The 27,471-nt window shown below is 39.8% G+C and overlaps 4 protein-coding genes across 4 annotated transcripts; 2 read left to right on the forward strand and 2 right to left on the reverse strand.

The window, feature by feature from the left end:
• Window positions 1-303: 303 nt before the first annotated feature.
• Window positions 304-1,103, reverse strand: LOC104453484 (germin-like protein subfamily 1 member 17). Its single transcript, XM_010068042.3, is given in 2 exon segments — window positions 304-747; window positions 750-1,103. Coding segments are annotated over 2 exon segments (669 nt in total). The 5' UTR covers window positions 1,060-1,103; the 3' UTR covers window positions 304-388.
• Window positions 1,104-2,056: 953 nt separating this feature from the next.
• On the forward strand, window positions 2,057-3,058 carry LOC120296339 (germin-like protein subfamily 1 member 7). The gene is given in 3 exon segments (XM_039318194.1): window positions 2,057-2,222; window positions 2,327-2,446; window positions 2,449-3,058. Coding segments are annotated over 3 exon segments (660 nt in total). The 5' UTR covers window positions 2,057-2,110; the 3' UTR covers window positions 2,877-3,058.
• A 13,391-nt stretch (window positions 3,059-16,449) lies between these two features.
• Window positions 16,450-17,445, reverse strand: LOC120296129 (germin-like protein subfamily 1 member 16). Its single transcript, XM_039317793.1, has 2 exons — window positions 17,253-17,445; window positions 16,450-17,148 (listed from the first exon to the last, which is right to left on the reverse strand). Exons 1-2 carry the CDS (start codon window positions 17,443-17,445, stop codon window positions 16,598-16,600), a joined length of 744 nt encoding a protein of 247 aa, XP_039173727.1. The 3' UTR covers window positions 16,450-16,597.
• Window positions 17,446-18,371: 926 nt separating this feature from the next.
• On the forward strand, window positions 18,372-19,102 carry LOC120295566 (germin-like protein subfamily 1 member 13). The gene has a single exon (XM_039316796.1). It carries the CDS (start codon window positions 18,416-18,418, stop codon window positions 19,085-19,087), a length of 672 nt encoding a protein of 223 aa, XP_039172730.1. The 5' UTR covers window positions 18,372-18,415; the 3' UTR covers window positions 19,088-19,102.
• Window positions 19,103-27,471: the final 8,369 nt, after the last annotated feature.

The following is a 27,471-nucleotide window of genomic DNA, read 5'->3' on the forward strand; positions in this document are numbered from 1 at the left end:
TTCGTTCACCGACTTGTGTTGAGTTATTGGAGACGAATCCTAATCATGTGAATGACCCAGCAAAAGGCTAAGCATATCAAGTAGAGCTTAGGATGAGACTATGAATAAAAATCCATTTTTTATTGCAGTATTGATATATGATACCTATTGTTATTTGATATGTAATTTCATTTCAATAAATGATGTAGAGCCAGAGAGAGAGAGAGAGAGAGAGAGAGAGAGAGAGAGAGAGAGAGAGAGAGAGAGAGAGAGAGATAACAAACAGTGGAATCTTACCAAATATCAGATAACAAGTAATTGTATTAGTATCCAGAATTCAGTATGATATTCTGAAGAATTATTCTTCGTAATGTAATGAACAAAAACAATAGTTCCTGACAACATCTTCCTAATGGTTTTCAAACCAGTTCTGTGCCTGGAGATAGTTGATCAGTTTGTTGTCCACTTGGAAAGCCTTTGTGAGGACATCGACATTGATTGGCGGCTTGGATCCAAAGACTGTATTCGCGATCGTTATGAGTCCCGGGTTCTGGCTGCTCAAGAAAGCAAAAGCCAGTGCATTTGTTTGTCCAATATTCAGCTGGAAGTGAATGAGGCCTTGCGGAAACACGAAAACATCTCCTTTGGTCAGGACTTTGGTAAAGAGGGTGTTGTTTAATTGGTTGGATGTAACGAAACCGACGTGGAGTGTACCCTCCACGACCAATAGCATCTCCGTGCCACGAGGATGAATGTGGGGAGGTTCAGACCGTAGGGAGCAAAATCAAGGCGAGCCGTGGCGATGCCCAGTGTGTTGAGTCCTGGGAATTGGTCGACGAAAGCAGTCGTGACTTTGGATCCAAGCGGATTCGATGTGCTCCCGGGGTATCTGAACTTTGTGAAGGAGAAATCATCTGCTATGACGAGCTTTGGGTCCTTGCAGAACTTCCCATTCACAAACACCGCAGAGTTGGGGTCGTTGACAGCCACACAGAAGTCCTGAAGAGGACTCGGGTCGGAGGCAAAGCCATGGCATGATGCCAAAGCCAAGAGGACAAATGTCAGAAGGAACTTCATCATGGAAAAATTTCTGAGCTTGGTTTAGCCTGTCTAGGAAATTCTGTTTCGTTGAGGATAGATGGGAATTGCTGAATGTGCAGCAACTCCATTTATAGTAGTTAGTCATTGGACTCGGTCCCAGTCAATTGGCCTGCAGGAATTGTTGAAAAAAAAAAAAAAAACAATATTGGCCTGCAGGAAGCAGCTGAAGCCAGGAACGTTGCCAAGTCCACAACAATCGTTTATTCTTCCTTGTTGCTGGTGAATCGTTCTGCCACCTCGATGACCTCATGTTTCTACCTTGCTTGTAGAAATAAACGCCTTCTCGTCGAGAATTAGTCCTTCGATCTTTTGACGTGAAGGATTCCCCTTTATTTTTCATCTTTTTAATATTCTCGGATTTTATAGTCTATAATGGATGCATCGGGCTAGTTCAACTTTAGATGCTACGTTCGAATTTTTAGAGCGTGGATAATCAGACATAGAAAACTGAGGGAACTGATGATTTATGGATGTTCTCTTTATGTGTGAACACCCTGCATGTTTTGTATAAGAAAGTAAACATGATATCTTGGAAAGTCTTCTCCTGGTGGAGGACGGAGATGCATGTGAAATCCCCGCTTCCTGCATCTTTTTTAATTGACAGATTGATGTCATCATATGATGCACTTAGAGAAGAATGGGCCCTCGCTCAATCCAGATGAACTTGAATCTGCGCAGCACATCAAAACAGTAAAGAAGAAAACCGAATATTTAAATAGGATTGAAGAAGTCCACGTCCATGTCAGATACCACGCCTTTTCTTATCTGGGAAAGAGGATGGGTCAGAGTAAGGGGCTTTTGTTGGAGCAGTTCGGATCAATTCATCTCCGGGAGTAAAATATTAACCAGCGCGTAGGAGACTTGGTATAGATCCGGCAAGGGTCGCTTACCGAGAAAGTTTTGGACTGGGTCAACACCACCATCATTTATAAGAAGGGATAATGTCTCCATGCAAGACATCTCGCTCCTATCTCAAGCAAACCCAAGAAGAGAAGACATTGAAGCCCCAGCTCTCCGGTGCGCAACCACAATGAAGTTTCTTCCAATTAGCCTTCTCATCTTGGCTCTGGCAACCGCCACCGCTTTTGCCTATGACCCGAGTCCTCTTCAGGACTTCTGCGTGGCCATCAACGATCCCAAAGGTTGGAGATCTGCTACAGCGTCGCTTGCGTATTTCTGTTCTTATGCTCCAAAAAGAGTTTCTGCTTAAATAAGCCAAATAACATGAATTTTGTTTCTTATGCAGTATTTGTGAATGGAAAGTTTTGCAAGGACCCAAAACAAGTTACAGCAGAAGATTTCCTCTTTAAAGGGTTCAGATATCCAGGGAATACTGCAAACCCACTCGGATCGAAAGTCACCCCGCTTTTGTGGACCAATTTCCAGGAATCAACACTCTTGGTATTTCCATGGCTCGTATTGACTTCGCTCCAGGTGGCCTGAATCCTCCCCACACTCACCCTCGTGGGACCGAAATTCTGGTCGTGGCTGAGGGCACATTGCTTGTCGGCTTTGTCACATCCAACCAATTGAACAACACCTTCTTCACCAAAGTCTTGTACAAAGGGGATGTGTTTGTGTTCCCAATCGGTCTCATCCACTTCCAGCTGAACATCGGAAAGACGCCCGCACTGGCCTTCGCCGCTCTGAGTAGCCAAAACCCGGGAGTCATTACCATTGCTAATGCAGTGTTCGGATCGAAGCCGCCCATTTCGGCTGATGTTCTCACCAAGGCCTTCCAAGTGGATAAGAAGGTGGTTGACTACCTTCAGGCACAGTTTTGGTATGACAATTAAGCGGATACATGGACCTCCAAGACATCGGATTACCTCCATATTCTCCATACTTGATTGCTTAGACTGACAATTGCCTCCCAGTAAAATAATTGCTCTCGATGTAACTGATGATGAATGTTTGAAGTATTAAAATATCATTCTTTGTGATAAATATGAGTCAGACATGCATAGGTTCTTGCTTATTTTATTTCTTCTTTCACTTCCAATAGATTGTGAGGTGGCACTTTCTCCCAAGGAAGTTTGTATACGGGAGTTGGTGTCGCCTGATGTCTCCATTTGCATGGGTTGCGATGTAATTGTGGGCAATTAACAAATAAAAAATGAACAGAAAAGAAGGAGTAATGTTATAAGTACTAAAACTTTACTAAAAACTTACCGATCGACATGAAAGCCTATGTGGCACGCACCATGTCATCAAATACAAATGGAATCACCAGTAAAATTAAGGGTTGTAAAAAGGAAAACAAACACATAGAAATTAAGAGATCATTCAAAGTAAATTTAGTTTCACATATCGTTTTCCTTTCTTCTCAAAGTTGCAGCAAATTTTTGGTCGACTATTATCTAATATTGTCAGTGAAATATGCACGACAATTCCCGAGGCTCTTCATGTCTGTTGAATGCAAGCACACCAAGGAAGGAAATCAATTCCTTGAATGATCATAAAGGTGATCGATGCACACCATGCCCTATTGAACATAATGTCACCAACGATGACGAATTTCTCATAAGCCTTTTCCTAGGATTTGCCGGTAAATTGTATAAAGGAAAATGATGGTCTATGAGGTGTATGTTCAGAATTTCAAATGAAATGATTTTGATTATTGATTTAATTAGATCAAAGATTTCGTATATTTCGCATAAAGAAAATATTTTACTAATAGTGATCGCTTGTATTGCATATAAAAACGAACAAATAAAAAAAATATTTTCATTATTCAAGAAAAAATTGAGACATAAATAATTGTTGATAATTAAAGCATTTTTTATTGACTAATTATTTCAATCGACACAACGAATCGTTTTTAGGAAAATATATTTTTCAAATTATCCATTTTCCGTAAAACAAATGTGTTCACACCTAAATTTTGGCGACCCAATTATTTATTTATTGCATTAAAAATTATGGATTAATTTTTAAAGAATTAAGTTGCATAGCATATAGTTTTAGGAGCATTTTTTTTATTTGCATTGGACTGGCGACGGATGGGTTCGACTTGATGGTTTAGAGCTTTAATTTGTGAGTTGGACTAAGCCCATGAAGAGCAAATTATCCCGAGCCCTTTTTTATGACCGAAAATTATCTTGTGAGAAATAGAAATTTGAAATTTGAAAAAAATCTCATTGCAATCTTGAATCTTTAGCAATATGTGATAAAATCAGTGGAGGACATTGCATTTGGTAGGTGAACTTCGTGGATGTTGATTTGAAGAAGGAAATAAAGCCCTAGTCCACTCACCCATAAAATGGTCGCTAGAGGGGGTAAAAAGGGCGGTCCGGTGCGGGCTGGGCTTTCTTCGTTTCTTTTGGGTCAAAGGAGCAACACAAAAGAAAAGGGAGAGTTTTTTTCTTTAGGAAGGAAAAGTCAAGGTTAGCTGAAGGTGGGGGCAGTAAGTATAGCAGAGAGAGATGAAACAAAAGAAAAAAAAAAAAAAAGAGGAACAACGTCTTCTTCCTCATGCAGCTGCTTCGCCCGCTTTCTGCCCACAACCCAGCCACAACGCCGTGCCACCGCACCCCTGCGCCATCGCTGCTGTCGGCCATTGCCCCTCCAAGTCTCCTTGGTTGAGTGCAACTGAGTCCCTGCCGCATCTCCGCCTGTTGTCCTTTGTGCCGCCAGCCCTTGTTTCTGCTTGCCACTGCCATTCCGCCAGCAAAGCCGTGAGCATCCCCGCCACTCCAGCAAACCGACCTTGTCGTGCTTCCGCCCCTAGCCGCGACACCGCTATTGTTCCTTTGCCCGACGCCAGTAGCTTGAGTCGATCGCCACGTCTCCCGCCTCTGCGCCCCTATAGCGACCGGCGACGCTACTGGTCGCCGCCGCTGCCAACCGCCAAAGTAGCTCGCCTCCGTCGCCGTCGCCACGCTGCCGCGCTCGTCGTTGACGCTCATCCCTGCTGCCATGCCCATCACCGACGCTCGCCCCTACTGCCGTGCCTCCGCCTGTCCTCAATGCCCAGCAACCTGCTACCCCTTCACCGGAGCTCCAACCAACGGTGACCCACCACCCTCAGCTGCCCACCACCACAACAACCCATCCTCGTGCCGTCACGCCGAACCTCCATCGTGGGTCACAAGCCACCGTTTGCTAAGCCTCGTTTGGAAGCCAAAATTCAAATTAGGTAGATTTTTTTATTTTATTTTCAAATATTTTGTTTCTTTATTTGAAGTATTCCTTGATACATATGATTGAAAATTCCCGATATGCTATGATATTTGCGACCTCGAGTAGTCTTTTAAATTAAGGATTATTCCCTAATTTCATAACGTGCATATGATTAACAGTCCAATTTCACGTCCGAAATATGACTCGCAATCACATGGAAAAATTGCCAATCCGATCTCACGCTCGAGATACAATTCGCGATTTTATAAAAATTAGCTAATATGATCTCATGCGAGAGATATGATTCGTTAACTTATTAGATGGATATCAATCATAACTTGCCTAATTTGCTATCGTGTTGTTTGAATTGATTTTTTTTTCATAAAAAGAAAACCCAAAAAATATATATTTGAGTTAGATTAGGTTCACGTTAGAATATTACTTGTTTTAGGGTTATTTTGCATGTTTAGAATAGAAAATTTATTTATTTCAATTTTTAAAATAAAAATCCCAAAAAACATTAATTTAGGATGTTAGTTTTTCCTTTCATTAATTTAAATTGAATTTTTAATTATTGAGCACTTTTAATTTCGAAATTTAATTAAAGATAAGAAAAAACATAAAAATTATCATGCACATGTTATGTAGAATTAGGTCATCCATTGCACGCTATCTGAATGTGTAAATGTTAGAATAGTTGCATTATTTTTTTTCCTATCACTATATTAGGTCATTTAATAAATGTCATGTGACATACAATTTGCATGATAGGTTACATGTTACATGTCATTTTAGTTAGGCATTTTGGTGTGTCATTGCATTGCATTCCACGTGGACTAAGTTTCATTTAAATAAGAGAAAATCCTGAAAAGAATTGAATAATTGCATGTTAATTAGAAATCATAGATATGACATCTAATATAACATTGTAGATTCTTTCGTTGCTATAAGGTAAGTCCCATAATTTATTTATTGCTTTATTTAAGTGTTAAATTGGTGGTTTACAGACCCGTATGATCATCTCACATGTTAGGGAAGTAAATTAAAATCAACTCAAGTTGCCTGCAAAACATTTTTTTTCGAACTAAAAGATAAATGTATCGAAAGGGCGTTAGAGAAATCTAGCGTAACCCGAACTAATAATCTCCGATTCGTAGGAGTAAAGTAGTAAAGTAAATCTCCCGTTACTTTACTTGGGTTTATAATCGACCCACAAAAAAATATATTAATAGCGACTCCTAATTAAAAATCAATTGCATATTAAGAACTTCAACCTAAGTCGCGAATTGGTATGAGCTTGGGAGAATTCTAATCCATTGGCCAAACCCTAGGTAGTGTACTCGAGGTGAGGTTGCGACAAAATGAAGCCTAAGTAATCATTGAATTACTAATTAGTAATAGTGTTGACAAAGGAGGGTAAATTAGAAAGCACATTAATTTCAGCTCAATGGCAGCCCATTAATTAGTTATGAAAAGGTCCCAACAAAATTGAAAAATAAAATTAGAAAAATAGGGAATTTGTTGGGGATGAGCTTGTCAAGATGAGACCTATGGCTACCATTAGGGGTTGCCTCAGTGGTCACCCTTCTCACATGGAAAGAGAGAAGTGAGGAATTCAATTTGTCCACCTTCTCAAGGGGGCTAAGGGCGGAGACATCTGATTTCAAGTGTGGGGTTGAAAATGGCAATAGAAAGTCTCATTCGTTTATAACTCACAATATGAGGAGCTTGATAGCAAATCTCTAAGGGTGCGTTTGGATGTGGCATTTCCAAGCCACTTTAGGCTCCCAAAACCCTTTGGGCTAAAAATGAGTGTTTGGCAATTTGTTTTGTAAACACCCTTAGCTGAAAGTCAGCCTTGTGAAAGCTGAAAGCTTGCCTTGGGCATTTCAGCATTCTCGGTAAGCCGATTGTCCCCATTAATGAATTTTGTTCGATTGCCATTGTTGCCCTTATAACGTAACGAAACTCCAAGTTTAACCCTTTAGTTGAAAACCCTAGATCTGCAGACGCTTTCCTCTTCCCTTCCTGACCCACCCACAAGTTATCGTCTTCTTTTCTCTCAAATCCACGAGCCTGACCCACCCGCAAGTTCTCGTCTTCTTCTTCTTCTCTCTCAAATCCATGAGCACGCACCAAGAATCATCATCAAATCGAGCTCCCCCATACAACCCAAAAGTCATCTTCTTGTTACGCTCCTATGGAATACGCCTCTAGTTTCTCTGCGCCTCTGATTTCGCTGCGGCTTTAGTGTCACTACTCTGTGGAATACGCCTTTGGTTTCGCTGCGCCGTGCCTTTGGTGTCGTTGCTCTGTGGAATGTGCCTCTGATTTCATTGCGCCACGCCTTTGGTGTCGTTGCTCTGTGGAATACATCTTTGGTTTCGCTGCGCCGCGCCTTTGGTGTCGTTGCTCTGTGGAATACGCCTTTGGTTTTGCTACGCCGCACCTTTAGTGTCGTTGCTTTGTGGAATACGCCTCTGGTTTCGATGCGCTGCGCCTTTGGTGTCGCTGCTCTGTGGAATACTCCTTTGGTTTCGCTGCACCGTGCCTTTGGTGTCGCTGCTCTGTGGAATACGCCTCTGGTTTTGCTACGCCACGCCTTTAGTGTCTCTGCTCTGTGGAATACGCCTCTGGTTTCGCTATGCCTTTGGTGTCGCTGCTCTTTATTGCTCCGCTTGGTCATCTTCCGTCTTCGCTCATCAATCGTCATCAAACCAAGCTCCCACATACAACCCAAAAGCCATCTTCTCATTACGCTCTTGTGGAATACGCCTTTGGTTTCACTGTGCCTCTGGTTTCGCTAAATCAAGTTGCTCGGCTCTCTCATGTTCGCCTCCCTCTTCGTTGAGAACGTGCTCGTCTCGCCCTAAATCCAGGTTCCTTTGATTCGATTCTTTCTTATTATGCTTTTTCTGGTTGTGATTGTTAAGTGTGTGGTGATTTCGTGAATGATACTTTTGATGCCATGCTTGATGAGTATATATATCGATGCTTGAGTAATAGAAACTTTTTTAGAGGACTTGGGAGATAGAACCCATAGTAACTTTAAATCAAATTTGTTGTGAATAGCTGTTTGTTGTTTGTTGTGAGTAGCTGTTATGAGTAGCCGTTTGTTGTTTGTTGTGAGTAGCTGTTATGAGTAGCTATTTGTTGTTTGTTGTGAGTAGCTGTTATGAATAGTTGTTTGTTGTGAGTAGTTGTTATGCACAAGTCTATCTCAAAATCAAATTTAGTAATATAGTTATTTTAAGTCTCATTATCGTTTATCTTACGGATTATTAAATCACAATTTTAGTAATGAAGTATAGGGTAAAATTAGAATTAGATCTAAAGTTGAGTATTTTTTTTTTTTTAAGAATTAGATCTCTCTTTATAATTAGAACCCACGCTTCGTAGCAGGTGCAAACAAAAAGAAAACCAAAAGAAAAAAAAAAGAACTTATAACACAAGAAAATAACCCCAACCCACTTTTCGGATGATCCCAAAAAAAAAAAAAAAAATATTGGTTATCAGCATTAACCTCCCTTTCAAACTACCTCAGAACATGTGTATACCATAGATATCATGTGTATGTGATGGATACATCAACTCAACAAAAATAGCAACATTTTGCTTCAATTATAATGGATGTTTTGCTCTAGTTCCTTCTGAAATTCATGATTTGAAATTATAACAGACAAAGTTGAAACATTAGTAGTAATAATTTGATCTTTGGACCAAAAACAAGTGATATTTGCTTCCCGGTTTGAGCCAAGTTCAATTCTGGCCATGGCTCAAAAGAAGCACTTGCACAATGCTTAAGTCAAGGCTTCATCCTAATATCAAATATGGGGTTGACCGCAAAGGAGAGAGAGATCACATAGACATGGAAATAGAGCACACGAAGTAAATATCCCCTTTTAAGCTTTTTGCTCTCAACCCTTTTTCACCATCTAGTGAAAAGTCCCCCAAAAGCTTAAAGAAAAAGAAACAAGAAATAGAAAGATTAGCTCATCTTTTCCTCTGTGTTCTCAGTTCTCACTCTATCTGCCACTACCTCTCTCTATCTCCTTGGCTTCTTATGCTGGGGTGTTTGGTATGGAAGTAAAATCTTAGACTGTCAAGCAATATTTTTCTATGCTATGCATAGTTCTATCTATATAAATATGCGTTCATTCATCTATAGGGAATTAGGTCGTAGTTAATCTCATTTGTTTTCATTTTTCAAATGTGTTCGTGTTTATTTTATTGGAAGATGGCGAGTTCATCAAAGAAAAAGCATATTTAATCGTGCTCATTCCTCGTTGTGATCGGAAATTGAGCGAGCTTTTGGTATCTTGAAGAAGAAGTGGAAGATTCTAAAGCATATGCCAAGTTTTCCATTTGAAAAGCAAGTAAAACTTGTTATAGCAGCAATCACTATGCATAATTATATACGACAGAACGCCGCCAATGATAGACATTTTGCAAGAGCAAATTTGAATCACAATTATGGATATTCAATCGACCTTGATAATACAAATGAGGGGGCCGGTACTTCAAATGACAATTTATCTTCTGATATGGCGTGTTTACGTGATCAAATAGCAATGAGTTTAGTAAATACTTAAGAATGTTTGTAATTTTCAATAAAAACCTATTTCTTTCTTCAATGCATATGTAATCATGTTTATTATAATGAAATTACTCTTTCTTTTAATTGAGAAAAAGTCAACTTTGATGTATTTTTTTTAACTTATGAATTTGTTAATATATCTCTTTTATATATACATCTCGGTGCAAATATATATATATATATATATATATATATATATACATATAAGTCATTACTTTTGTTAATATATCTCTTTTATATATACATCTTAGTGCAAATATATATATATAGATAAAGTCATTGAATTTATTAATATATCTCTTTTATATATACATCCTAGTGCAAATATATATATATATATATAAAACAAGTCATTGAATTTGTTAATATATCTCTTTTATATATACATCTCAATGCAAATATATATATATATATATTTATATATAAAGTCATTATTTTAATAATAAATTCATTGAATTTCTAAAAAGAAAAAAATCATTGAATTCGTTAATATATCTATTTTATATATACATCTCAGTGCAAAAATATATAAAAAAAAAGTCATTATTTTTGTTTTCAATTTAAAAAAATAAAAATAAAAAACTTAAATTGGTCACGCTAAAAGACTTCTCAAATATGTGTTTACCAAACAGCATTTCCCCAAAGTTGCTTCTCAAGGCGCTTTTCAATTATAACTTACCAAACAATTTTTGCATTTCATCAAAACCCTTTAGGCTGCGTTTGGTTCGGCATTTGCAATGGACTTTGAGTCCAATGCAAATGCTGAAAGCCCAAAGCTACTTGGGGAAAATGCAATTGTGTTTGGTAAAAAAATTTTGCAAATGGACTTTGAGTTAAATGTGCGTTTGGTAAAAAAAACTTTTGCAAGGGGCTTTGATGGGTATTGCATATATATATATATATATATATATATATATATATATATATATATATATTTTCTTTTTTTTTTTTCTTTTTTTTTTTTTTTAAATTTCAGCTAAACCCTTCGCGGACCGGCGAAGGGCTGCGCCGCCGGCGAGCCGGATCTGGCGCCGGCGGCCGTCGGGCCGAGGTCGCCCGACCTAGCCGAGGGGCCGCCGGAGGTCGCTCGACCTCGGGCGACCCTCGGCGAGGGTCGCGCGACCCGGCCGAGGGCCGCCGGAGGTCGCCCGACCTCGGGCGACCGGGGTCGCTCGACCTAGGGGCGCGAGACCCGGGTGACCGCCGCCGGGTCTCGCGGCGCAGGCGGCCCTCGCCGTCGCGCGACCCTTGGGCGACCCTCGGCGAGGGTCGCGCGACCCAGCCGAGGGCCGACGGAGGTCGCTCGACCTCCGCCTGGGTCTCGCGGCCTGGGTCGGCGACCCCAGTCGCCCGAGGTCGGGCGACCTCCGGCGGACCCTGGGCTGGGTCGCCCGAGGTTGGGCAACCTCCGGCGGCCCACGGCTGGGTCACGCGACCCTCGTCGGAGGTCGCCCGAGGTCGGCGACCTCGGCCCGATGGCGCGGGCGCCAGATCGGCTTGTCGGCGACCGTCGCCCTTCGCCGGTCCGGCGAAGGGCTGCCCCTTTTTCATTTTAAAAATAAATAAATGCAGGGGCAATGGTGGGTTTTCAAAAAAATTTGGGGATAGAATAGGAAATAAAATTTTCATTAAATGGAAGCCTCAAAGCATTCCCAAGGGTAAACTTTCACTTGAAAGCCCCTAGGGAATCTTTGCCAAACACCCCTATTTAGGGTGAAGGGGCTTTGGGGCTTGGATGGGCTTTCTAAATGCCCATCCAAACGCACCCTTAGACCAAAGGCTTTTGCATTTCCTTAAAAGCTTTTCCCAAAAGCTTTCCCAAATGCACCCTAAATATTAAGAAAAATAGGTGTGTAGATCTTTTGAGAAAAAGAGCAATTGTTGCTTGAAGTCACTAAGGGAGTGCTGATAACTAAAATTTCTGTTGGAAATAGTTTTCTATTCTAAACCTGTTTCCGGAAAAGAAATCTGTTTAATAAACCTATTCAGTTTTTCTATTTCGGAATAGATTTCTATTCCGAAATAGGTTTGGAAAAGAGAAATCAGAAGCTAAAATTTTCTACTTCTCTATTTCTGGAATAGAAATCAGAAATATAAATTCTTCTCATCGTTCGTCAATCGATCCTTCATTCATCGCCACTAACCACCGTCCATTGGTCGCTCGCTGCCGCCATCGCCCGCCTGCTGTAGCCGGTCAACCGACAATCGCCACCGCCCATCGGCCGCCACCGGCCGTCCATCCCTGCTGATCGCCGATCCACCGCCGTCCGAAATGAAGAAATTTTGTGTCATTATTAAACGAATTTCTATTTCTAAAGTAGAAATTTTGTGTCATTATCAAACAGTTATTTTTGCTTAGAAACTCTTTTAGAAATAGAAATAAAAAAATCTATTTCTGTTCCAGAAACTATTTCTAGAACATAATGGTTGTCATGCATCTCCTAAGCTTTTGCAACCTAGCATTGTCTAAAAAAAAACAACATTCAAAAAACCATATTGTAAGGTCCTAAAAGCAAATTCAAATTTGAATACAATTTTCATCAAAATATTTTCACATTTTTAATACTAAATTGATTCTAAGCTATAAATAACATTAAAATCTAGTATACCTACTCAAAATCTAATTACTAATTTTTTCCTAAATTATTAAATTTTTTTATTCCAAAAAATGGGGACTTGGATTGGGTCAAGAGAGCAAACCTTATGTGAATTGTGTAAAGATGAGCATTGGGTTATGTTAAGCTTGTTTTTCTAAAATGACTTTATTTATTTTTATTCTCGGGAACAAAAAGTAAGTTGAGGAAGGGTTTTTGACTTGTTTTTTTGCTGGTTTCTCTGCTTTTAGTAAGGGAAGTTTTGACTTGTTGGAACTTTATGTTGATGTAAGAACATCCTTATTTTGAATGCAATGTTGTTCAATCTAAATCTAAGCCATTGTTGACGAAGTGATTGTTTTTGTATTTTTTCAAGTTTGTACAAAATGAATGTTGTAAACCAAGTGGTCCAATCATGTTTAAGAAAGTGAAACCGACAAATCACTTTTTAAAAGTTAAAAAAATCATAAGTAATCACTTTTAACAAAAAGGTACTTAAGTGATCATTTTTAAGTGAGCTTTGCCTTGTTGGATTTTTAGCAAGCCATGTCAATCGATTTTTTTCTTATTTTAATATCGCCATGTTGGATATCTATTATACTAAATCAAAGTTAGCAATTAAGTGATTATTTTTCTACCAAAGTGGCACTGAAATGCTCCATCAAAAAGTTTTGGTATTAAAGTAAGAGCCTTATGAAAATTATGGCACTTCTAGTGCCATTCTCTCTAAAATTCTATTATTAGAAAATTTTGAAGCAGCTAGTAGATTGTAAAATGTGCCAATAATTTTTTTTGTGACCAAGGATCCGTCGGGCCCGACTTTCGCTTACGCTAATCGCCAGCCCACGGCCCATACAGTGCGCAGTGCACCTCAGACCAAGCGTCAATACCTAGGGAAAAGCTAACATAAGACCTCACCACTATGGCCCCCCACTTAAGACATGTTAGCAGTTGCGGAGTTTATACCCTAGGACCTCTGCGATGAAGTGCCTAAAGTCGAACCAACTCAGCTGCCCACCGGTGGGTAATGTGCCAATAATTTCATAAAGGAATAAATGATTTTTAAATGGTGATTTTCTGAAATTTTTTATAAAAAATATTATAGTGATGTGACTGTGTTAGTCACTCTAAATTTAGGCGTTCCTAATTCAACCAAAAAAAGAAAAAGGATAATTTTACTAGATATGATTAAATAAATAGAGTCAAGTGGCGAGCAAAGGATACCATAAATGCCATAACTTTCGATGATACTAACTTGAGTATCATAACTTTCTTTTCAATCACTTAAGTACCATAACTTATCGACAAAACTCACATAAGTGCTCTTAACTTTTTTTTTCAATTTTCTTGAGTAGTATATAACTTTTCAATTGATTGCTTAAATGCCATAACTTTTTAAAGACATGCACCACAAGTGCTATGCCACATCGGATATCTAGTAAGTAGATGAACATTTGTAAAACATGTTGACACCCAAGTGATCAATTGAAAGTTATGACATCCGTGATGTCTTTATCCCTAAGTGAAGTGAGTTTGACATATTTTGAAACACAAAAGGGTTAAGTCTAGTTCAATTTGAGATGCCACGTTGGAATTTTAGAGCACAGGTAATCAGACAAAGAAAACTGACCAATTATTTGCGGATATTCTTTCTATTGGTGAACTCCTGCATGTTTAGATCAGAAAGTAAACATGAAATCTATCGGAAGTTAAACGGCAGCTTGGCAACTATTTTCATGGCGGAGGATGGAGATGCATGTGAACACACTTGTTCTTATGTCATTTTCTAGTAACAGGTCAAATGCTCATACGATGCACTTAGCTGTAGAGAGGAATTGACCTCCGCTCAATTAGCTGTAGAGAAGAATTGGCCCCCGCTCAATTTAGCTGAACTTTGGATATCCGCAGGAAACCAAAACGGTAACGAAGGAAACAGAAGATTTAAATTATTGAAGGAGTCCACTTCCATATCAGATAACACGCTTTTTCTTACCTGGGAAGGAGGATTGGTCAAAGGAGGGGCATTCAATTATAGCAGTTGTGGAACAATTCACAAAAATTGTAAACTGTGACAAACGGAGCATAAAATCCTAAATTGGTATACCAATCAACTGTCACGTGTCATTTAACTTAATATATTTTGCAGTAAAATTTAACGAAAACTAATAGAGGGTAAATTTGTTACAAGTGTACCAGTTTGGGGTTTTTGGTGATCAAAAAAATAGTTTGGGGTAAATTTGTCACAGCTGAACCAGTTTGGAGTTTTTCAGGGTATTAACCCTAATAGAAATGTTACCAAATGCACCCCTAATGTTCTTTTCCTATAATTTTACATTAATATGAGTAGTAAATTAGCAATTTGAATCTTCTCTGCTAAAGGACATAAATAATTTTTTTTTAACGTTAAGACTTTTTTTGCAAAATGATTACACATATTTGGAGGGCTAATTTTGGGTTTGTTTGGACCTTCTATTCGATGCAATATTGAATTAAGCAAGCTTTAATGACCAATATAATACATTCCGTATAAATTAAAATGGGCAATAGAAGCGGAGATAACTCAAACGATGTAAGAATTTTCGATACAATGGCTTCCATCAGTCGAGTTCATGCAAGAAAAAAACATGAAAAGATCAATTACTCACATGCATAAAGGAAAGAAATTCGAAGTATCGCCAAAATAATTTTGATTTTTCTCTCGTTTTGATTAAGAAGAAAAGCGAGGTGATGGGCTAAGATTAAGCCATGGATCTCATTTCTTTTTCTTTTTCTTTTTTTTTTCTTTTTTTATCTATCTTGCTCTAACTCTCAAATTACTCTTAGACTTTTGCTTTGCTTCTCTACAAAGTGTGGGAGTCAACCCCACACTTGAAATCACATGTCCCCATCCCCACCTCTCCCTTCCCATATGAGAAGGGCGACCACTTAGGCAACCCCTAATGGTTGCCATAGATCCATTCTTGACAAGCTCATCCCCAATAAATTCCTGATTTTTCTAATGTTATTTTTCAATTTCGTTGGGACCTTTTCATAACTAATTAATGGGCCATCAATGGGCTGAAATTAATGCACTCTCTAATTTACCCCCTTGTCAACACTATTACTAATTAGTAATTCCGTGATTACTTAGACTTCATTTGTTTTACGGAAAATGGATAATTTGAAAAATACATTTTCCTAAAAACGATTTGTTGTGTCGATTGAAATAATTAGTCAGTAAAAATGTTTTAATTATCAACAATAATTTATGTCTCAATTTTTTCTTGAATAATGAAAATATTTTTCATTTGTTCATTTTTATATGCAATACAAGCGATCACTCTTAGTAAAATATTTTTCTTTTCGCGAAATATATGGAATGTTTGATCTAATTAAATCAATAATCAAAATCATTTCATTTGAAATTCTGAATATACACCTCATAGACCATCATTTTCCTTTATACAATTTACCAGCAAATCCTAGGAAAAAGGCTTATGAGAAATTCGTCATCGTTGGCAATATTATGTTCAATAGGGCATGGTGTGCATCAATCACCTTTATGGCCATTCAAGGAATTCATTTCCTTCCCTTGGTGTGCTTGCATTCAACAGACATGAAGAGCCTCGGGAATTGTCGTGCATATTTCACTAACAATATGAGATAATAGTCGACCAAAAATTTATTGCAACTTTGAGAAAAAAGGAAAACGATATGTGAAACTAAATTTACTTTGAATGATCTCTTAATTTCTATGTGTTTGTTTTCCTTTTTACAACCCTTAATTTTACTGGTGATTCCGGATGTATTTGATGACATGGTGCGTGCCACATAGGCTTTCATGTCGATCGGTAAGTTTTTAGTAAAGTTTTAGTACCTATAACATTACTCCTTCTTTTCTTTTCATTTTTTATTTGTTAATTGCCCACAATTACATCGCAACCCATGCAAATGGAGACATCAGGCGACACCAACTCCCGTATACAAACTTCCTGGGAGAAAGTGCCACCTCACAATCTATTGGAAGTGAAAGAAGAAATAAAATAAGCAAGAACCTATGCATGTCGACTCATATTTATCACAAAGAATGATATTTTAATACTTCAAACATTCATCATCAGTTACATCGAGAGCAATTATTTTACTGGGAGGCAATTGTCAGTCTAAGCAATCAAGTATGGAGAATATGGAGGTAATCCGATGTCTTGGAGGTCCATGTATCCGCTTAATTGTCATACCAAAACTGTGCCTGAAGGTAGTCAACCACCTTCTTATCCACTTGGAAGGCCTTGGTGAGAACATCAGCCGAAATGGGCGGCTTCGATCCGAACACTGCATTAGCAATGGTAATGACTCCCGGGTTTTGGCTACTCAGAGCGGCGAAGGCCAGTGCGGGCGTCTTTCCGATGTTCAGCTGGAAGTGGATGAGACCGATTGGGAACACAAACACATCCCCTTTGTACAAGACTTTGGTGAAGAAGGTGTTGTTCAATTGGTTGGATGTGACAAAGCCGACAAGCAATGTGCCTTCAGCCACGACCAGAATTTCGGTCCCACGAGGGTGAGTGTGGGGAGGATTCAGGCCACCTGGAGCGAAGTCAATACGAGCCATGGAAATACCAAGAGTGTTGATTCCTGGAAATTGGTCCACAAAAGCGGGGGTGACTTTCGATCCGAGTGGGTTTGCAGTATTCCCTGGATATCTGAACCCTTTAAAGAGGAAATCTTCTGCTGTAACTTGTTTTGGGTCCTTGCAAAACTTTCCATTCACAAATACTGCATAAGAAACAAAATTCATGTTATTTGGCTTATTTAAGCAGAAACTCTTTTTGGAGCATAAGAACAGAAATACGCAAGCGACGCTGTAGCAGATCTCCAACCTTTGGGATCGTTGATGGCCACGCAGAAGTCCTGAAGAGGACTCGGGTCATAGGCAAAAGCGGTGGCGGTTGCCAGAGCCAAGATGAGAAGGCTAATTGGAAGACACTTCACTGTGGTTGCGCACCGGAGAGCTGGGGCTTCAATGTCTTCTCTTCTTGGGTTTGCTTGAGATAGGAGCGAGATGTCTTGCATGGAGACATTATCCCTTCTTATAAATGATGGTGGTGTTGACCCAGTCCAAAACTTTCTCGGGTAAGCGACCCTTGCCGGATCTATACCAAGTCTCCTACGCGCTGGTTAATATTTTACTCCCGGAGATGAATTGATCGAACTGCTCCAACAAAAAGCCCCTTACTCTGACCCATCCTCTTTCCCAGATAAGAAAAGGCGTGGTATCTGACATGGACGTGGACTTCTTCAATCCTATTTAAATATTCGGTTTTCTTCTTTACTGTTTTGATGTGCTGCGCAGATTCAAGTTCATCTGGATTGAGCGAGGGGCCCATTCTTCTCTAAGTGCATCATATGATGACATCAATCTGTCAATTAAAAAAGATGCAGGAAGCGGGGATTTCACATGCATCTCCGTCCTCCACCAGGAGAAGACTTTCCAAGATATCATGTTTACTTTCTTATACAAAACATGCAGGGTGTTCACACATAAAGAGAACATCCATAAATCATCAGTTCCCTCAGTTTTCTATGTCTGATTATCCACGCTCTAAAAATTCGAACGTAGCATCTAAAGTTGAACTAGCCCGATGCATCCATTATAGACTATAAAATCCGAGAATATTAAAAAGATGAAAAATAAAGGGGGAATCCTTCACGTCAAAAGATCGAACGACTAATTCTCGACGAGAAGGCGTTTATTTCTACAAGCAAGGTAGAAACATGAGGTCATCGAGGTGGCAGAACGATTCACCAGCAACAAGGAAGAATAAACGATTGTTGTGGACTTGGCAACGTTCCTGGCTTCAGCTGCTTCCTGCAGGCCAATATTGTTTTTTTTTTTTTGAACAATTCCTGCAGGCCAATTGACTGGGACCGAGTCCAATGACTAACTACTATAAATGGAGTTGCTGCACATTCAGCAATTCCCATCTATCCTCAACGAAACAGAATTTCCTAGACAGGCTAAACCAAGCTCAGAAATTTTTCCATGATGAAGTTCCTTCTGACATTTGTCCTCTTGGCTTTGGCATCATGCCATGCCTTTGCCTCCGACCCGAGTCCTCTTCAGGACTTCTGTGTGGCTGTCAACGACCCCAACTCTGCGGTGTTTGTGAATGGGAAGTTCTGCAAGGACCCAAAGCTCGTCATAGCAGATGATTTCTCCTTCACAAAGTTCAGATACCCCGGGAGCACATCGAATCCGCTTGGATCCAAAGTCACGACTGCTTTCGTCGACCAATTCCCAGGACTCAACACACTGGGCATCGCCACGGCTCGCCTTGATTTTGCTCCCTACGGTCTGAACCCTCCCCACATTCATCCTCGTGGCACGGAGATGCTATTGGTCGTGGAGGGTACACTCCACGTCGGTTTCGTTACATCTAACCAATTAAACAACACCCTCTTTACCAAAGTCCTGACCAAAGGAGATGTTTTCGTGTTTCGGGAAGGCCTCATTCACTTCCAGCTGAATATTGGACAAACAAATGCACTGGCTTTTGCTTTCTTGAGCAGCCAGAACCCGGGACTCATAACAATCGCGAATACAGTCTTTGGATCCAAGCCGCCAATCAATGTCGATGTCCTCACCAAGGCTTTCCAAGTGGACAACAAACTGGTCAACTATCTCCAGGCTCGGAATTGGTTTGAAAACCATTAGGAAGATGTTGTCAGGAACTATTGTTTTTGTTCATTACATTACGAAGAATAATTCTTCAGAATATCATACTGAATTCTGGATACTAATACAATTACTTGTTATCTGATATTTGGTAAGATTCCACTGTTTGTTATCTCTCTCTCTCTCTCTCTCTCTCTGGCTCTACATCATTTATTGAAATGAAATTACATATCAAATAACAATAGGTATCATATATCAATACTGCAATAAAAAATGGATTTTTATTCATAGTCTCATCCTAAGCTCTACTTGATATGCTTAGCCTTTTGCTGGGTCATTCACATGATTAGGATTCGTCTCCAATAACTCAACACAAGTCGGTGAACGAAAAAGGGCAAACTATTGACAAATGCTCAACTCAATTCTGTTTTTTCCTCACTTTTCCAAATGGTAATCAGTCAACCTAATCATCTCGTCTTTCAGAATGTGTCGAGCTCCCTTCACTCTATTTCTTAAAAGCATGTCCAATAATTGTATTTTTTAATTAATATCACCAAAAGCACAAACTGGTATATTCATACAACATTTATCCCAAACTAATTTTCGTAATCACAAAAATCTAGAAACTGATACACTCGTGTCACATTTACCTCAAACTATTTTTTGTGTCACAAAAATCACAAACTAATATTCATGTTAGAAAAAAATTTCAATATTTGGGTAAATATAATACATATCTACTAATTTGTGGTAAAGTTGACACAGTTGTATCGGTTTGAAATTTTTTGTGATACAAAAATTAATTTGGGTTAAACGTGATATGGATATACTTATTTAAATCAGTTAGGGGTAAATGTAACACGAGCATATCAATTTGTTCTTTTTGGTAAGGGGTGGGCATTGATCCCCATCCAACTCAAGAACCGGACCAAACCAAACGGAGCCATCTGGTTGTGGGTAGTTCCAACGAAATTGGTCCGGTTCTAGTTCCCAAAATTTGGACTCCCAAGAACCGATCTCGATTTCTTAAATAGAACCGGAATGAATCAGACTGCAAAACTTGCTGCCCTAAAATAAAATTTAGGGCTTGAGTGACTTTTCATCATTTCATCTCCCTCAGGGTGATTAATAATTAAGATGAGTCTTAGGTCTTCATGCTTCTTAAGATTACTCTTCATTTCTCTCTATTTAGTCACCTGCTCAACCTTCCGACTCGTGATGACCTTAGAGTTCGAAAGGTCAAATCTTGGGCGATTCCATCATACATGATGGAGTTGCGAAAATTTCTTGATAGTTTCATCTCTCTCGCACTTGGCGCTCGGTCCCTATGATCATCTCCCTCACTCGTCACTATAAAGAGCCCCTGCTCTTTCCACATGAAAACGAGGTAAATTTCTTGATTTATTTGGTTAATCTTTCTTTTCATCTTTTCCTGCATTCACAATTCTCTTCTTCTGAGGCTTGAATTGAACCGGGGAGTGAGTATTTAGGCAGGCTGGCGCCGTCGTGGGGATCAGAGGGCTTGCGAGGGTTCCAGTCATCAGGTTAGGAGGAGAAGGAGGAAGTGAAAGCAAGGAAATGTAGCTGATGCTTTAGTTCTTCGGTACCAAGGAAAGATTTGCTTCTTAAATCGATCAGTTGCGAGTGTCGCCATAGCCTAAGAATCTCCTTCCAGCATGTCTCTTGTTGTTCAAATATAGTCAATAATTAATACAATTTTCAATTACGATCTTTAATAATGTTAGATTAATTCGGGCATAGGGATCAATGTTGAGGATTTACCAGGGTGGTTGTACAGAAAATGATATTCTTGACAATAGCAAATCTAGGCTTAAGATGAAGTTAGAGGATTTTTCAAACAGACGTTCAGATTCTTTTGTTCCTCAAAATAGGAAAAAGAATAGAAATTCATTTGGTAATGTCAGTTAATTTTTCTATTCCTCGTTATAGAAAAGTGGCTAGAGAATAAATTTCGAACATAAACAAAAAGTAAAAAAAAAAAAAGATAACTTTTTGTTCTCGAGATGAATTCCTAGAATAAGTCTTTTTCTTCTTCTTCCTCTTCTAACGGATTGCTGGAGCCTCGCCGCCCACCACTGCCATTCACTGCTACCCACTGCCATCCACCGCCACCCTTGCCTCCCGCCGCCTCTAGTCGCGAGCCACCACCCAATGACTGGCTAGAGGAGGAAGGAGAAGAGAACAAAAAAAAAAGAGAAAGAGAAAATGAAAAATCTCAAAAAATTATCAAAATTTTTTTAAAAAACTTTACATCACTAAAAACTTGTAGGTTGTACCAAATATATTCTTGTTCTTTTTTTATTCTAGGAATAAAAATTTTGTGTAATTATCAAATGTGTAGTTTTACTTAGAAACTGTTTTGGGAATATAAATAAATAGAACTATTTCTGAAAAAAAAAAAAAAGATTGTTCCTAAGAATAGAAATATTACCAAACACATCTTAAACATATGCTGACATCTTTGTGCCACATAATCTTTACCATTTGAGATGCATTAGATGTACCCAGTCCTACCTGAGGACTAAAGCGAGAGAAACCCGTCACGCTCTGAATCTCGAGTGCGCGCACATCTCTCGATGGTCGATCAAATTGCGACGTTCCCAAGACGCGTTGCCGACCCAAACGATTCATGCACAAGCGGAAGCGAAATAAACAATCTCTAGACAATAATCAACATGGGATAGAAAAACAGGACAACCAGACAAAACCAACCACACTTTTATAAACAAACAGGTTAGCCCTACAAAGTTATATACAAAAGTCAAGGCCCCAAAAGGATTACCTAGCTAACCCTACCTCGGACCCTCCTACTTGGGATCTGGGTCCACTACGACACTGTCAGGAATGTCGATGTCTAGCGTGTCAGTTACTTCCTCAAATATTATCGATATTTGCGATAATATTGGCGTGATGACAGGGTCGAGTACCTCCTCACCCTCACCCTCAATGGCAGGTTTGTCAAAACCATCCACGAGACCTTCCCGTTCCCCATTAGGCTCATGATGAAACCACACCTTAAATAGATGATGTACCAATTGAGGTAGACCCTCATCGCCTAAGATTGTGGTCACGACGAGCTCACGGATCCAGGGATTCCCGAGGATAGGGAAGACGGTACTCTGCTTGCTATACCCTCGTGGCTGCCCAAAATGAACTAGACAGACTTCCATCTAGGGACCTGTAAAAATTGAAACCCATGACGGGGTGAGATAATGTCTCGGCGAATCTACACCCTAAACCTCGATTAGGAAGGTAATACACCTAGAGGCAATCTAATCACACATCACAGAAAACTTACCTCACATCAGCACCTCCTTGCACGTCAGTACAGCTTATATAACACATATATGTAGTAAATGCACTCAACAATTGGAACGTCTAACTTTCAAATCAGTCAAACACAGGGGTCCGGATTATAAGGCCAAATTGTTATGACACGTCCCATTCCGTGCCACACAATTCAGTCTCATAATCCAGCGTGTCTATTTCAAGTACTCATGCATTCTAATTGATTATGACCCAACGACCACGGCCGATTCAACAATCAATGGTCATTCGGCATAACTGGGCGTCGTCTCGCCTCATCGAGCACGGCAATGTCTACCTCTAGACGGCATTCCCAAATGAGCATCAGCCCAGCCTCCACTGCGACTGGCATTTGTTGACAAGAAGCATTTCCGAAAGAGCATCGTCCGGCATAAGGCTTGAGACGGGTTCTCATAACGATCATGCACACATCTAATCCTGGCCAAGGACATCATGCTTTGCACTCAAATGTCACAATTTAAATAATGTGCTTTGCCTATTTTCTTCATAGTAAAAACATTTGGTAAAATAATCGTGTGTAGATACACCGTCAAATTAAGCCATAAAATGTAATATTCTCACTTTTAAAAAAATCTCACTATTTGATATAGTACTTAAAAACATTTTTAGCGTTAAAAACTGACACCCAGTATTTAATTAATTAAATTCCAAAAATCCAAAATTTTGGAAAAATAAATCAAAATCAACAATCAATATCCAATTGCACAATTTAATACTCAATTGCAAAAACTAATTACACCACGACAATCAGCACGAAATTCTGAGGACCAACTATCCAGTATAATTTTTGGAAAATGCAAAATAATTCAATAAATCACTAATTAACCTATATACACTAATCTAACCACATAATTGGACTTAAATAAATAACTTACTAAGCTAACTAAATCACATACTCTAATTAATCCCTAACTAAACTAATCTAACCACCTAATTAGCCTAATTAACTAACTAAATTACTAATTACACTAACCAATCCTCCTAACCCAATCTTAGTCTAAACTAATCCTTCTCAAAGCATAATTAACTCCTTATGTAGAGTTTAGCAAGTAAACTCACTGGATTAGTGAGCCGATGAGTTCACAGGGACGGCGACGTAGAGGCGAGCGAGACTCGAGCCTACGGCGATGCCAAGAGAGGCTCGAAAGGGCTTGGAAACGGTCCATAAAGCTCACAGCCCAAGCTGTGAGTTTCGGTTCTGTTTTGGGCTAGCCCAAAGAGAACTGAAGGCTGGAACGAGCGGCGGGATGGGCTGGAGCGGAGTAGCGAGCAGACGGAGGCAGGCTGGGGGCTTGGGGACCGACGACGATGACTCGGGTGGCCTGGTCAACGACTGGCTTCGGTGGACGACAGCTCGGGACGGCGAACACATAGCTGGCGCGGCGGCCGGCTTGTGAGTGATTGACGGGCGCGGGGGTGCTTGAACACGACTTGGATAGGCCTGAGGCGATGGGCGGTGCAGGCTAGCTCGGTCAGGGGTGGCTAGCCTTGGCTGGTTTCTCTGCTCTTGATTCAGCAACAATGGAGGCTAGAGAAGCAAGGAAGAAGAAGATGGGCTGCTGCAGCTGGAAAGGGGAGACAAAGGGCCACAAAGTCAAGGGAAATATCCTAAGAACTCAAGTGCAAGACCCCACCAGCCTTCGGTCTCATCCACAGCCAATTTTCCCTCCTCAAATCTTCCTAAGCAAGCCAAGATGATGTTGAAATGTTGCACCCCCCATGGCATACGAATTTCATGCATTTCACCTTCAATTCAATACAATTTCACTCAAAATGACTTCAATTAAATGGCCATAATGCCAAGGTAGGAGCCCACACCAAATTTCACAATTTCCCTCGCTAATTGATCCATCTTGAACGTCAAAAATCACACAAAAACAGCCATCCGAATTTCTCAGTCAAAAATCGCCCATTTTTTAATTTTCACCAAAAATACGGGTTTGTCAAAATTTCTTCAATTCCTAAAAAAAATCGTGACATGCTAGAACTTTCGATTCCTGAAACCGGGTTCAATTTCATGGTTAATTTCAATCAGACGCGATTTTAATATGACCTAACCTGCTTGGTAGCTTTTAGGAATCTTTAGCACAATTGACCCATGGTCAATTATTTTTTATCCACATTGAGCATCTGCAACTTAAAGGCGATTATCGGTTATTGCAAAAATCTCGAGATTTCAAATATTGGCACATGGTATAGTCACGACAGAAAAATCGGTTTAATGCCATTCAACATGAATTTTGCAATTAGGTGGAATCACCCACACTCTAATTACATGACTCTGTTGAATCGACCAATCTCCGGTCTCCAATCAATTTTAATGGTGTTGTATTAACCCTTGCAGATTAGCACGGTTGAGCAGTCAAATTCTGATTGAATTCTCAAGTCGGTCACGTTTAGATTCCTTAATAGCTTTACATGATAGGCTAGTTATCTCGTGAGTGGCAAACTTAGAGAAAAAGGCCATAGGTGCATCGATGAAAAGCTCGAAAGCATGGTTGAAAATCAAGATGTTACAACTCTTCCCCTCTTATAAAAATTTCGTCTTCGAAATTTAAACCATTACAAATCTCAATAAAAAAATGTGGGGGTATTGTCGTCTCATCAATTCTTCACTTTCCCATGTAGCTCATTATGTCCCATGTTATTGCTAGACCACTTTGACCAAGGGAACCGTCTTGGTAAGCAGTAGTTGCTTCTCGTGATCCACAATCTGAACTGGTCTCTCCATGTACGACACTCTGCCATCCATGTCTAATTCTTCAAAATTCGGCACGTGAGTTGGGTCAGGTTCATACTTTCTCAACATCGACACGTGGAAGACGTCATGCACTTGTGCCAATCTCAGCGGCAACGCAAGACGATACACCAAAGTCCCTATTCTCTCCAGAATCTCAAAGGGACCGACGTACCTTGGACTCAGCTTCCCTTTCTTGCCGAAGCACAAAGTACCCCTCATCGGTGACACCTTCAAAAAGACGTGCTCACCAACTTGGAATTCCAATGGTCTTCGACTCTTATTTGCATAGCTTTTCAGGCGACTCTAAGCTGTCTTCACTCTTTCCCGAATAACTGCAACTGCATCCACTGACTTGAACTAACTCTAGGCCGGTAATCTTCTGCTCTCTGATTTCAATCCAACAAACTGGAGTTTTGCACCCTCTGACATACAACGCTTCAAATGATGCCATTTGAATACTCTACTGATAGCTGTTGTTGTAGGCAAACTCAACTAGATGAAGCTGTTCCTCCCAGCTTCCCTTGAAGTCTAGCACACAAGCTCGCAACATGTCTTCAAGAGTTTGAATCATCCTCTCAGACTGGCCATCCATCTGCGGATGATAGGCCGTACTATACTGCAGCTTTGTTCCCAAGGTAGTCTATAAAATTTTCCAGAAGGCGGCTGTAATCGTCATCAGCACTCCATGCAACCGAACTATCTGGCGCACGTACAACTCTGCATATCTATCCAATGCAAAGTCCTTTCGTATGGCGATAAAGTGAGTAGACTTCATCAATCTATCAACCACAACCCATATGGAATCATTACCTTGCTGACTCCTTGGTAAGCCCATCACAAAATCCATGGTGATGTGTTCCCACTTCCACTTGAGAATCTCGAGAGGTTGTAGAAGTCCTCTTGGCTTACAGTGCTGTGCCTTTACTTGCTGACACGTTAGACACTTGGCGACACGCTCGATAATTGGAACGGTTTCTCTCGCTTTGGTCCTCGAGTAGGACTGGGTACATCTAATGCATCTCAAACAGTTAAAATTATGTGGCACAAGAATGTCGGCGTATGTTTAAGATGCGTTTGGTAATATTTCTATTCTTAGGAATTCTTTTTTTTTTTTCAGAAACAGTTCTATTTATTTATATTCCGTTAAACAGTTTCTAAGTAAAACAACACATTTAGTAACTGCACAAAATTTTTATTCCTAGAATAGAAAAAGTACAAGAATATATTTGGCACGATCTACATGTTTTTTTTATGTAAAATTTTTTTCAAAATTTTTAATATTTTTTAGATTTTTCCTTTTTTTTTTTTTTGTTGTTCTCTTCTACTTCCTCCTCTAGTCGGTCATCGGGTGGCGACGGACGGCGAATGGTGGTGGTTAGAGGCGGCAGGAGGCAGGGGTGGCAGTGGACGGCAGTGGACAGCAATGAACAGCAGCGATGGGTGGCACTCAACGGTGTCTACAACAACATGTGAGGGGTGATAGATGATGGTGGGCGGCGAGACTCCAGCAATCCGTTAGAAGAGGAAGAAGAAGAAAGTGACTTATTCTAGGAATTCATCTCGAGAACTAAAAGTTATCTTTTTTTTTTTTTGCTTCTTGTTTATGTTCTAAATTTATTCTCTGTCCACTTTTCTATTGCAGGGAATATAAAAATTAACTGACATTACCAAATGAATTTTTATTCTTTTTCCTATTTTGAGGAACAAAAGAACAGAACAACAGAAAAATTGGAACATTACCAAACGAAGTTTTAACGACTGTTCAAAAAATCCTCTAACCTCATCTTAAGCATAGATTTGCCATTGTCAAGAATATCATTTTTTGTACAACCACCATGGTAAATCCTCAACATTGATTCCTATGCCCAAATTAATCTAACATTATTAAAGATCATAACTGAAAATTGTATTAATTATTGACTATATTTGAACAACAAGAGACATGCTGGAAGGGGATTCTTGCACTATGGCAACACTCGCAACTGATCGATTTAAGAAGCAAATCTTTCCTTGGTACCGAAGAACTAAAGCATCAGCTACATTTCCTTGCTTTCACTTCCTCCTTCTCCTCCTAACCTGATGACTGGAACCCTCGCAAGCCCTCTGATCCCCACGATGGCGCCAACCTGCCTAAATACTCACTCCCGGTTCAATTCAAGCCTCAGAAGAAGAGAATTGTGAATGCAGGAAAAGATGAAAAGAAAGATTAACCAAATAAATCAAGAAATTTACCTCGTTTTCATGTGGAAAGAGCAGGGGCTCTTTATAGTGACGAGTGAGGGAGATGATCATAGGGACCGAGCGCCAAGTGCGAGAGAGATGAAACTATCAAGAA

The sequence above is a fragment of the Eucalyptus grandis genome, chromosome 7, assembly GCF_016545825.1.
Source record: "Eucalyptus grandis isolate ANBG69807.140 chromosome 7, ASM1654582v1, whole genome shotgun sequence".
NCBI lineage: Eukaryota > Viridiplantae > Streptophyta > Magnoliopsida > Myrtales > Myrtaceae > Eucalyptus > Eucalyptus grandis.

What these genes read in the sequence shown, in the direction of transcription:
- LOC120295566 (XM_039316796.1), top strand. Translation starts at nt 18,416, where the DNA reads ATGATGAAGTTCCTTCTGACATTTGTCCTCTTGGCTTTGGCATCATGC.
- LOC120296129 (XM_039317793.1), bottom strand. Translation starts at nt 17,445, where the DNA reads ATGCAAGACATCTCGCTCCTATCTCAAGCAAACCCAAGAAGAGAAGAC. An exon ending in GGCCATCAACGATCCCAAAG is followed by an intron (nt 17,149 to 17,252) that starts GTTGGAGATCTG and finishes TTTCTTATGCAG; the next exon opens with TATTTGTGAATGGAAAGTTT.